The 13,123-nt window shown below is 41.6% G+C and overlaps 1 protein-coding gene across 1 annotated transcript in view; it reads left to right on the forward strand.

Annotated features, from left to right (window-relative positions):
- NOL8 (nucleolar protein 8) overlaps positions 1 to 13,123 on the forward strand; it is a 32,171-nt gene that overhangs the window by 7,732 nt on the left and 11,316 nt on the right. The window contains 6 exon segments of the mRNA XM_017853689.1: positions 2,116 to 2,843; positions 2,845 to 3,988; positions 7,049 to 7,162; positions 7,633 to 7,755; positions 8,047 to 8,137; positions 11,298 to 11,436. Of these exon segments, the coding sequence (XP_017709178.1) occupies positions 2,116 to 2,843; positions 2,845 to 3,988; positions 7,049 to 7,162; positions 7,633 to 7,755; positions 8,047 to 8,137; positions 11,298 to 11,436 (2,339 nt within the window).

The following is a 13,123-nucleotide window of genomic DNA, read 5'->3' on the forward strand; positions in this document are numbered from 1 at the left end:
GATCTCGGCTCACTGCAAGCTCCGCCTCCCGGGTTCACGCCATTCTCCTGCCTCAGCCTCCCGAGTAGCTGGGACTACAGGCGCCCGCCACCTCGCCCGGCTAGTTTTTTGTATTTTTTAGTAGAGACGGGGTTTCACCATGTTAGCCAGGATGGTCTCGATCTCCTGACCTCGTGATCCGCCCGTCTCGGCCTCCCAAAGTGCTGGGATTACAGGCTTGAGCCACCGCGCCCGGCTTTCTTTGGCTTTTAACCTTGGCGTCAAGTCGGTAAGGGAAACAGTAGCAGGTATTTCAAACAGAGGGAATATAGTATATGCAGTTAGTTAAACAAGTGCTGGAGGAGCAAAAGCCAAAGGTCAGATTGCCCACTGATTGACAACTGCAGTAAACCACTACCCCCATGGGACCAGAGAAGCAAAAACGTGTGTCCTCAGAGCTCACAGCTACTGTGCCACTGAAGCCACTACCTGAATCCAGGCCCTAGTTGTACTGGACATAGCTATGACTTCTGCCCTCCCTACAAGTGGCTCAAAGTCAAGAAAGTACTGATTTCTTCTTTTCCACTTTCCAGCTTTCCACCAATGGCAGCCGCTGATGGCAAAGAGGAAAATATTGAAGGACAGTAGAGACAATAGACACTTTGCCACACCTCACATATAACTGACACATATAAGTAGTTACTGAACAAAGGGACTTTCAAGAGTAATCGCTTAAGGTGGGGTGCGGTGGCTCCCACCTGTAATCCCAGCACTTTGGGAGGCCACTGGAGGATCACTTGAGCCCAGGTGTTTGAGACCAGTATAGGCAACATAGTGAGACTCTAACTCTACAAAAAATATTAATAAAAAAAAATTCCGGCCGGGCGCGGTGGCTCAAGCCTGTAATCCCAGCACTTTGGGAGGCCGAGACGGGCGGATCACGAGGTCAGGAGATCGAGACCATCCTGGCGAACACGGTGAAACCCCGTCTCTACTAAAAAATACAAAAAACTAGCCGGCGAGGTGGCAGCGTCTGTAGTCCCAGCTACTTGGGAGGCTGAGGCAGGAGAATGGCGTGAACCTGGGAGGCGGAGCTTGCAGTGAGCCAAGATAGCGCCACTGCACTCCAGCTTGGGCGACAGAGCGAGACTCTGTCTCAAAAAAAAAAAAAAAAAAAAAAAAAATTCCGGCCGGGCCCTACTGGGGAGGCTGAGTTGGGAGGATCACTTGAGCCTGGAAGGTTGAAGCTGTATTGAGCCACGATCATTCCATGGCACTCCAGCCTGGGCAGCAGTGAGACCCTGTCTCAAAACAAAAAAGAGTGATCACTTAAAGCACCTTAATACTTGCCTATTCACATGCTTTAGGGAATCTGTGAATGACAGCCATCATTACAACACATCGATGTTAACTAGAATCTTTCCTGGATAATGTCAACGTAGTCCTGGTAAAGATTTATTAGATTTTTTTTAATTTTAATTTTATTTTAAGACGGGGTCTCACCATGTTGCCCAGGCTGGTCTCGAACTCCTGGGCTTATGTAATCTGCCCATCGCCGCCTCCCAAAGTGCTGGGATTACAGGCATGAGCCACCGTGCCCAGCCCAGCTTTCTAATAAAGACCTAAAAATGATTGCAGAGAGTGAGTTCATGTGAAGTGGACGTTATTGAGCTAGGAGAATCAGTTAGGATGAGTAAGAACTGAGAAGACAGAAATAGCCAAGAGTTTGAGAGTAAAGGACACACATGTGGCCATGTCCTCTGGGTTCTCCTGAACCCAGAACTTTGCTTTACTGTATCAGCTCGATGGATGGATTTCTGTGATTTACAGAAAATAGCCCTGAGACCTGTGTACCTATAATATAATCTGAATAGGTTTGCTATAATATCTATCTACAGTCTGAGTAATTTCTGCCAAGTAATAGTGGTGATACTAGACTTTAACTCAGAAAATGTCATAGAAAGCTCAATTTCTTAGACCCTGAAAGGTAACCTAATTAAGTCCTCATTTTCTTTTACAGGACACTGAAAGGGGGGGTAAATGACTTATTTGAGATTAAGCAGTAATTTTTGTGTCAAAGATTGATAAGTTTTCCTAAAACCAAGTGCTTCAGTTTTGTTTCTTGACTTGCATAACGTCATAAAATATGATCCCTCAAAATACTGCCACAACCTAAAGAAGATAGGGGAGGATTTCACAAACACCATTCCTATATCCAGCCTGACTTGGGAATTAGAAGGAGGGAATGACCCTATGAGTAAGAAACGGCGAGGAGAGTTCTCTGACTTTCATGGTCCTCCCAAGAAGGTGATAAAAGTGCAGAAGGATGAGAGTTCCATTGGGTCTCTGGCCATGAGTACAAGGCCCAGGAGGGTAATAGAGAGACCACCCTTAACACAGCAACAGGCTGCAGAAAAAAGAACTTGTGATTCCATTACTCCTTCTAAATCATCGCCTGTACCTGTTTCTGATACTCAGAAACTTAAAAATCTACCTTTTAAGACTTCTAGCTTGGAAACTGCCAAGAAGAGAAATAGCATTTCTGATGATGATATTGATTCTGAAGATGAATTGAGAATGATGATTGCAAAAGAGGAAAACCTACAGAGAACTACACAACCCTCAATAAATGAATCTGAAAATGATCCTTTTGAAGTTGTAAGGGATGATTTCAAATCAGGCATTCACAAACTGCATTCTTTAATAGGTTTAGGTATCAAAAATAATGTCTCTTGCCATGATAGTGATGATGATATTATGAGAAATGATACTGAGTATGACTCAGGAGATACAGATGAAATCATTGCAATGAAAAAAAATGTTGCTAAGGTCAAAAACAGTACAGAATTTTCACAAATGGAAAATCTACAAAGAAAATTTCTTTGAAAATAGAGAAAACTGTGAGCTTTCTGATCACTGTATTAAACTACAAAGAAAAAGCAATGTAGAGTCAGCCCTTGGTCATGGATTAAAGTCTCTTAATTGTAAATCTCCCTCTAACTCCAGTAGCAGTGAAGATGCTGATTCTGCATCAGAATTAGCTGACTCTGAAGGAGATGAGGAGTATAATGCCATGATGAAAAACTGCCTTCGTGTGAATCTCACTTTAGCTGATTTGGAACAGTTGGCTGGCAGTGATCTGAAGGTTCCAAATGGAGATACTGAGAGTGATGGACCAGAAACCACCACCCAGTGCAAGTTTGACAGAGGCTCCAAAAGCCCCAAGGCTCCCACTTGCCTCCACAGAGGCAGACAGTGTATTCATCCTGAGGAGATTGTGGCTTCCCTGTTAGAAGGAGAGGAGAACACCTGTGGCAAACAGAAACCAAAGGAAAACAATTTAAAGCCAAAATTCCAGGCTTTCAAGGGAGTAGGCTGTCTGTATGAAAAGGAGTCAATGAAAAAATCCTTGAAAGACAGTGTTGCCTCTAGCAATATTAATAAAGATCAGAATTCCATGAAACATGAGGATCTCAGTATCATACCCATGGAAGATGGGTCCCCATATGTTAATGGCTCATCAGGTGAACTGACTCCATGCCAACATGCAAAGAAGGCGAATGGCCCAAACTATATTCAGCCTCAAAAAAGACAGATCACTTTTGAGAGCCAGGATCGCAAGGCAGTATCCCCTAGCAGTTCTGAAAACAGAAGTACGATTCCTATTTCTAGGCCATTAGAAGGTAAGAAGTCCTTAGGTCTTAGTGCAAAGACTCACAACATAGGCTTTGACAAAGACAGCTGCCATAGTACCACAAAGACGGAAGCTTCAAGGGAAGAGAGGTCTGATTCAAGCAGCCTCACATCTCTCAAGAAATCACCAAAGGTCTCGTCCAAGGACACTTGGGAAATCAAAACTGATTTCTCACTTTCTGTTAGTAATTCGTCAGATCTGAGTGCTAAAGGTAAGCATGCTGAAGACAATGAGAAGCGTTTGGCAGCCTTGGAAGCGAGGCAAAAAGCAAAAGAAGCGCAGAAGAAGCTGGTGCATAATGCTCTGGCAAAGTTGGTGAGTGTATTTTCAATGCATGGATTTAACAAGAACTCGCAAAGGCTAGCTTTTCCTTCCCATGAAGTGAGGTGTGCCCCCATAGAGCTGATTGTCTTGGTGTTCACCAGTTTCATGTTTTGGTTCTTGAGTTAACTTTTTCATCTGGTTTATCTGAAATTTTCTTTATAATTTTCTTTCATTTAGAAGCATACCTGGTATAGTTAAGTAATGTATTCAAATGTGTCTGAATTTACATATAAGTCACTTGTCAAGTGATTTATACCTTGCCAAGTCTTCAAGATTTACTGTAACGGGCTTTTGTTCATTCTTCTAACAATTGTTAAGTACACCTGTATAGTAAGTGCCAGATTTATAGTATGAAGATGATGATCTTGCCTTTCATACAGTTTTTGGCTCGTGGCGTGGCATGCTGACAGTCACAGTTCAGTTACACAGGGCCAGGAGGAGATTGTGCCCATGTGCCCTGGCAGCACACAGGAAACACACCAAGTCAGTTGGGAACTTCTGTAGTCTGAGCTGAGTAATAGGAAAAGATCTGTGGGAATTGGTCAGGCCCAGGCGAAAGGGTGGGAAGGGAGCAGAAAGGCATTCATTCTAGGAAAAAGGAACATTTATACAAGGGTGAATGTTTTCAGTCAGTGTAACTAAAACTTATACAGCATGAGGTGGCAAGAAATGAGGCTAGTGGTCTGATTTTGTTCATAAAATGAAAAGACAGTGAAGAATTTTAAGCAAAAGAGAGAAGATTAAGCAAAGGAGAGAAGAATTTTAATTGTGTCTATTTTGGAACAGTAGTTGACAGACTACACCTCAAAGGCCATCCAGCCCATGACCTATTTATGTACAGCCTTCAAGCTAAAAATAGTTTTTAAATACAGAACAAAGACCATATGTGGCCTGCAAAGCCTAAAATATTTACTCTGGCCTTTTACAGAAAAAGTTTGTCAACCTCTGTTTGGGAGAGATCCTTCAGACTATGATGAAAACAAATCGAATGGGTCCATCTGGAACCAAGGAGAGCCTTTGGGGAGGTGAAAAGTCAAAACCATGAAAACAGCAATGGGAATAGATTGATTGAATTGATATCAAGAAGTTTAATTGATAGGACTTGGTGATAAATAGATAGGGATAGAAAGAGGAATTGTAAGTTTCAGTCTTGGGCAAATAAACAGATAGTGATGGCATTCACTAGATAAGGAAAAAGGGCAGGAAGTAGACTTGGCAGGGGAAGGGTGTGATAGGTTTAGACAAGTTCAGTTTGAGGTTGGGTTGTTTTAAGCCGCAATGCTTTTTTTTTTCTTCCAATATTTATTTTAGGTTCTGGGGGTATATGTGCAGGTTTGTTACATGGGTAAGCTGCATGTCTTGGAAGTTTGGTGTACAGATTATTTTGTTACCCAGATACCCAGATAATCAGCATAGTACCCAATAGGTGGTTTTTCTTTTCTTTTTGAGATGGAGTTTCGCTCTTGTTGCCCAGGCTGGAGTGCAATGGTATGATCTCGGCTCACTGCAATCTCCGCCTCCCAGAGTCAAGCAATTCTCCTGCCTCAGCCTCCTGAGAAGCTGGAATTACAGGCATCCGCCACTACACCCAGCTAATTTTTATATTTGTGGTAGAGATGGGGTTGCACCATGTTGGTCAGGCTGGTCTCAAATTCCTGACCTCAGGTGATCCGCCTGCCTTGGCCTCCCAAAGTGTTGGGATTACAGGTGTGAGCCACTGTGCCCGGCCCAATAGGTAACTTTTCAATCCTCACTGTCCTCCCACCCTCCACCCTCAAGTAGACCCCAGTTTTGATTGTCCCCCCCCCTTTTTTTTTTAAACAGGGTCTCACTCTGTCACCCTGGAGTGCAGTGGTATGATCTCAGCTCACTGCAACCTCCACCTCCCAGGCTCAAGCAATTCTCCCACCTCAGCCTGCTGAGTAGCTGGCACTACAATCACGTGCCACCATGCCCAGCTAATTTTTGTATTTTTGTAGAGATGGGGTTTCACCATGTCACCTAGGCTGGCCTCGAACTCCTAAGCTCAAGCAATCAGTCTGCCTTGGCCTTCCAAAGTGCTGGGATATCAGGTGTCAACCACTGTACCTGGCCTATTGCTCCCCTATGTGTACTCAACGTTTAACTCCCACTTATAAGTGAGAACATGCAGTATTTGGTTTTCTGTTCCTGTTTTAATTTGTTTAGGATAATAAACTCCAGCACCATCAATGTGGCTGCAAGGGACACGATTGCATTCTTTTTTTATGACTTCACAGTGTTCCGTGGGGCCTGTGTACCACATTTTCTTTATCCCGTCCACCACTGATGGGCATCTAGGTTGATTCCATGTCTTTGCTGAATAGTACTCCAATAGTACTCCAATAAATATGAATAGTACTCCAATGAATATGAATAGTACTCCAATAAACATGTGTGCATGTGTCTTTATGGTAGAATGATTTATATTCCTTTGGGCAAATATTCACTAATGGGGTTGCTAGGTCAAATCATAGTTTTAAGTTCTTTGAGAAATCGCCAAACTGCTTTCCACTGTGGGTGAATGAATTCACATTCCCACCAGCAGTATATAAGTATTCCCCTTTCTCTGCAACCTTGCCAGCATCTGTTATATTTTGACTTTTTAGTAATAGCCATTCTGACTGGTGTGAGATGGTATCTCATTGTGGTTTTGATTTGCATTCCTCTAATGATCAGTGATGTTGAGCATTTTTTTTGTATGCTTGTTGGCCGTATTTTTTTTTGTCTTTTGAGAAGTGTCTGCTGTGTACTTTGCCCATTTTTTTACTAGGGTTGTTTGTTTTTTGCTTATTGATTTGTTTAAGTTCCTTATAGATTCTGGGTATCAGACCTTTGTCAGATGCATAGTTTGCAAATATTTTCTCCCATTCTGTACATTGTCTGTTTACTTTGTTGATAGTTTCTTTTGCTGTGCAGAAACTCTTTAGTTTAATTCGATCCCACTTGTCAATTTTGGATTTTGCTGCAATTGCTTTTGGAGTCTTCGTCATAAATCTTTTTAAGATGCAATGCTTTTGATGGCCTCCCTAGGATGGTCATCCAGAGGATAAGCCAACACACATCATCTTCGGTTCTGACAGTGAATGTGAAACAGAGGAGACATCGACTCAGGAGCAGAGCCATCCAGGAGAGGAAAGGGTAAAAGTAAGAAGTTCAGGATGTCCCTGTGGACATTCATCTACTTCTGCAGATCCACATCACAAACAACTGACAATCTCAACATAAAACCCTCCTGAGAGCCCCAGTGAGACCCAGGGCTTGCCAGGTCACCACACATTGAGACTGCAGGGGTTTTGGAGATTTTTATATATGAACCTGTATTCTCCACAGCATCTGCAACATGACATCAGTATTAGTGAAATGCTACAGAAACTGTTCTTGCATGTAATAACTACCTCCCCAAATCCAGGCTTCACTGGGGAGCCTCTGGGCCCCTGATCCCAGAGGCCAGTTAGATTTCACTGAGTCAGGAATTTCCACGTGACCCGCCATTTACTCATTCCTGGTAGATGAGTCTGGGTTATTGGCTTTCAATGTGAGGGAGAAGATTACCTTATGAAGGAAATGCTACTTGTTTGCCTCTGCTATTAATAAACGTTTGTGTTTCTTCACAGGAGTCTGTGGGTAAAACATCTGGGAAGCTGTTTGATAGCAGTGATGATGAGGAATCTGATTCTGAAGATGACAGTAATAGGTTCAAAATTAAACCTCAGTTTGAGGGCAGAGCGGGACAGAAGGTTAGTGAAGACTGAAAATAATTAAACTTGCGACATGTCCTTATTTTTTGACATAGCCCTTAAATCTGGGTAAATGCAGGCAGACCTTAACCTACATTATAGCATCGGGGTGTTTATTTGGGGAGTGAGTCTTCTGTGATCCTTTCTGATTCGTTCATAGGTAGATGGAGGTAGGCAAACATCTTAGTGTAGTGAATTTCAGTATGTGGGGAGGTGTACATTGACAGTCTTCGTCAGAAGCGATTTCTTGGGAATGTGGCTATCGATTATGTATGTTTTCTGTCTGTGTAGCTCATGGATTTACAGTCGCACTTTGGCACTGATGACAGATTCCGCATGGACTCTCGATTTCTAGAAAGTGACAGTGAAGAGGAACAGGAAGGTAAATGCTTCATTGTCCAGAGTCCTGATGTCATATCTGGGGACACTGAGAAATCACCTAGTGTACCTCCTTTATTTAATACATGAAGAAACTCTCTGTATCAGACATTGGATTGAGGAGTTTATAATCAAATGTACAGTTAATACTAAGTTTGTACATAGTAATTTAGGAAAATGTAATTACTTCGAGCTGCCAGAAAGGAAAGGAATAAATAGCATCCACCAAAGTTCCCATTTTCCTCTATCCCATCCTTGGTATGAGAAGAAGTTGAGTTTCCTACCTGGCAGCCTGTGTCAGTTGATCAGCAGGTTCTGGGTGAAGCCATGGAAGATGGTTAAGTCACTCCTGGCTTTCTAAAAGGAAGAGTGTTCATCGTCCTCCAGTGTGCATACCTGGTGCAGATTATTTTTTAAAGCTGTGTATCATTGAATGCCATTCTACTTGAATTTATCCCTATTTGAATGTATCTAAGAGTAATGATGCTATCAGAAGCATCCTAATTCTACTTCTTTTCACTTACTATAGCATTTTTCACAGCAGTACTTCGAAACTTTTTCTACAGGATCTTCTCCTCTTACCCTTTTAAAAACACCTTACCTCTTACGTGGCTGGCTTGAATGAGCTCCCTAATTCCCTCTCCTAATCTCAGAACTTCTCTGCACTTCTTTTTTTTTTTTTAATCCTTCCTGAATTAATCTAATCTGCATTTTAGTCCTCACCATTCCTACTTCCTATTACCCCTTTCATCACTGGCATTTTCATTCTTCCCCTTCTAGCTTCTTCCTTTCTCTACACACAGTTAGGTCTTGTGGTCCCAAAAAAGCCATTCCTCTAACCATGCCAGTTTTCAAGTTTCTACTCCATCTCTCTTTCAGTTCTAAATTTGAAGTGAAAAAGTAAATCACATCTAATTCAGTAGCAGTTGGCTTTTTATTGAAAACAATCTGTGATTTGATCTTCTCAATTCTTTGAGGTGATTATTAACAGTATTGGACTGTTTCAGGAAACCAAGGTTCAGAGAGGTTTAAAATGAATTCTCTAGGGTCCTCCCAAATTCTGTTTCAGTGCTGAGATTATAGGCATGAGCCACTGTAACTGTACCTGGCCCTTTTCCAACTTTTGAAAGCACAATGTTTGTCTATTCTGCAAGAAGCAGCACAGCCAGCCCCCATCACCTTGAGCTCTTTCCAGCATTGTATTCTACCTGACTTTCTCACTCAAAACTCCATGCTGAAAACACAAGAATAAACAGAACCTGGAGAATGACCTTCATTTAGAAGGTACAGAGAGGTTATTTTCTTAACTTCTGCCAATTTTGTCTGTTTTCTTACAACTCTTTGCGTATGTGTTCCATCAAAGCCATAAACAACTTGTTCTCCAAGTGCAGTGGCATTGTCTCCAATGACATCCTCTTCAGCTAACCTACAGCATATGTCACTGTTGATCATCTCTTCTTGAAATGTTCACTTTGCTTCCAATTGCATAACTTCCTGGTTTTCTTAACTCTTGATTCCTAATTTTTCTGTTGCCTCCGATAATGGGTTCTTCCCAGGGTTCCGTAAGTCCCTAGAGCTTTAGCCTTCACTTGCACATGACTGTTTTTCAAATTTGGGTCGTCTTTCTTCCTTGCTGTTCTGCTGAGCTAACAACTGGTCATCAATGCCTGTTGGATATTTTCCACAGGCTTTCCTGAGTTTGTGTTAAAACTCAGCAAGTCCAAACCAGTTCTTCTCAACCCTTCTGTGTTGATGGCGTGTCCATTCTCAGAACCTCCGTTGTTGTTTTTTTCTTTCCTTCTCAACATTTTTTACTTTTCTGGAGACAGGCTCTCACTGTGTTCCTCAGGCTGGAGTGCAGTGGCACAGTCATAGCTTACTGTAACCTCAAACTCAGTCTCTCTAGTAGCTAGGACTACAGGCACGTGGCACCATGTCCAGCTAATTTTTTTTTTTTTTCCATAGAGACAGGGTCTCGCTGTGTTGCCCAGGCTGTTTTCAAAACTCCTGGCATCAAGTGATCCTCCTGCCTCAGCTTCCCAAAGTGCTGAGATTATAGGCATGGAGCCACTGCACCTGATCCCTTCCCAAATTTTGAGGCACAATATTGTGTCTCAAGTAAGCAACACAGCCAGCCTATAGCACCTTGAGCCTTTTTCAGCATTATATTCTACTTCCCTAATGGTTATTAGATTAAAATTTAAATTGATGTTTTTGATAGTTAAAAGTTGTTGAAATTAGCAGTTCCATGTTTCAGCCTAACACAGTGTAAACTTTTTGTACTTTATTATTTCAATATATGTGTTCATTTTGTTTCCAACACCCAGCATGCTTTCCTACCACCTCTAGGGATTCAACTTTTTCCTACCTCATAACTCTACCTAGTTTATAAAGCATTTTTTGATTCAGTTAAACACTATCTGAACTTCCTTTGAACTCTTAGAAACTTTGGGGGCATCCCTGTAGATTACTTAAATCAGCATTTTATTCTAGTTTCTGTTAGTTGGTTATTTATATCCTGCAGTAAATTGAAAGAGTCATACAGGCTTAGACTACTTTGGTATTTCTATAATCCAAACTAGCTGTTTAACTTTATTCTCTGATATTTTTTCTGTTTGTAGTAGTTGAGGATAGTAGCTTGTAAAATTCCATGATGCCTTGGTATGTGTAGGGCATATGGTTTTTTTCCCATAATACTTGTTATTGAATCAAAGACTGAAACAATTATCCACTAATATTGTCAGATATACCATTACCATTTTTCACTGTCTTTATCATTTTTAGATTTACATAATTTAGATTACGTTTAGAATGCTAAAAAAATCAAAGAGTCTATAATCACTGTAGTTATTAGTATCTTGCTCTGTTACATTTGTCAATCTTTGCCTTAAAAGTTTTAGACTTGCTACTGAAAGCCATTAAATTCAGATTGTTTCATAAGTAGGAACAGAAGTAGGACTTTTCATTGTCTGGTCATGCAGACTTTCTGAGTTTGCTATGGCTGAGGGTCTTGGGATATGGAGGTTAGTGAAATGAGGTTAAACTTTTCTTCTTCCTGTCTTAATGGATTTTGTACATGTTTAGGTACTTGGTAAATATTTGATAACTGAGACTTCTCAGGCTATGTTTTCCAAGAGATTATTAATTATCCCTTTCCCTCAAAGAGGTAAATGAAAAGAAAACTGCTGAGGAAGAAGAGCTTGCGGAAGAAAAAAAGAAAGCCCTGAATGTTGTACAAAGTGTTTTGCAAATCAACTTAAGCAATTCTACAAACAAAGGATCAGCAGCTGCTAAGAAATTTAAGTATGTTTTATGTTCCATCCCATTCTACCATATCATCCTTTGCCATAAATGTCTTCTTGAACTCACTTTAAAACTAGGCCTCTTTTAATGGCCTGGGGAGGCAGCTGGCAATATGTATCAGAGCCTTAAAAATATACTTACCTTTGACCCAATGATTCACTTCAAGGAACTAATCTTAAGTTATTTCAGTATTTATACCCTTAGATGTCATAGAAGCATCGCTTTCATTAGTGAAACAATTGGAAAACAGTTTAGTAACTGTAAAACTATTTATATAAATGTAACTGTTATGGAAATTTTCAGGCATGCAATTTAGAGAGACTAACATAATGAAAGCCCAGTACACCATTACCTAGCTTTTACAGTCACCAACATGTGACCAGTGTTTTCTTCTATACCTTTATGCAATCCCTGCTTTACACAATGAAATGTTTTATGCAAATCCCAGATAGTATATCATTTTACCTGTATGTATTTTAGTATGTTTAAAATCATTTTAAAAGCTAAAAAAAATCCAGGAAATCTCAAAAGTAGGTAGTTTAAAATATTTTTTCAGCCAGGCGCGGTGGCTTACACCTATAATCCTAGCACTTTGGGAAGCTGAGGCGGGCGGATCACCTGAGATCAGGAGTTGGAGACCAGCCTGGCCAACATACTGAAACCCCGTCTCTACTAAAAATATAAAATTAGCCAGGTGTGGTGGTGCATGCCTGTAATCCCAGCTACTTGGGAGGGTGAGGCAGGAGAATTGCTTGAACTTGGAAGGCAGAGGTTGCAGTGAGCCAAGATCATGCCATTGCACTCCAGCCTAGGCAACACAGGGAGACTCCAAGTCTACAGAAAAATTTTTAAAAATGAGGTGGGTGCTCACTTTGGCAGCACATATACTAAAATTGAAATGATACAGAGAGTAGCATGGCCCCTGCACAGGGATGACTTGCAAATTTGTGAAGTGTTCCATAAAAAAGAAAAAGAAAAAAATAATAAAAATAAAAATAAAAATTAGCTGGGTGCAGTGTCACACACCTGCAGTCCTAGTTATTCTGGAGGCTGAGAGGATTTGAGCTCAGGAGTTCAAGGCTACAGTAAGCTATGATCACACCACTGCACTCCAGCTTGGGTGACAGAGTGAGACCCTGCTGGGGGAGGAGTGGGCGGCGGCAGTAGGGGAGGAACGTGTGTAGTATGTGACCAGTTGAAATTAACATGTGCTTCATGTAAGATGTCTACATGGTACCAATGTACCTTAGGCAGTCAGAGGTAAGGATCTGGAAATCGTTGACTCAGGGTTAATAATTAAAAGTCAAGGTGGTGGAGAACCTCACTGTTAAAGATCAGAGGGCCAGGAGGACCAAGGTTTAAATGACCTTCAGGCATTCCCCAACGCTACTGATTTTGCCTGAAACTAATTGTGTACCTATTGTTTCACAATCTCCAGATTGTAAGTTTTCTTTTTTTTTGAGACGGAGTCTGGCTGTGTCGCCCAGGCTGGAGTGCAGTGGCGCGATCTCGGCTCACTGCAAGCTCTGCCTCCAGGGTTCATGCCATTCTCCAGCCTCAGCCTCCGAGTAGCTGGGACTACAGGCGCCCGCCACCACGCCCGGCTAATTTTTTGTATTTTTAATAGAGATGGGGTTTCACCATGTTAGCCAAGATGGTCTCGATCTCCTGACCTCGTGATCCGCCC

This window comes from Rhinopithecus bieti, unplaced genomic scaffold (genome assembly GCF_001698545.2).
Source record: "Rhinopithecus bieti isolate Rb0 unplaced genomic scaffold, ASM169854v2 scaffold_37505, whole genome shotgun sequence".
NCBI lineage: Eukaryota > Metazoa > Chordata > Mammalia > Primates > Cercopithecidae > Rhinopithecus > Rhinopithecus bieti.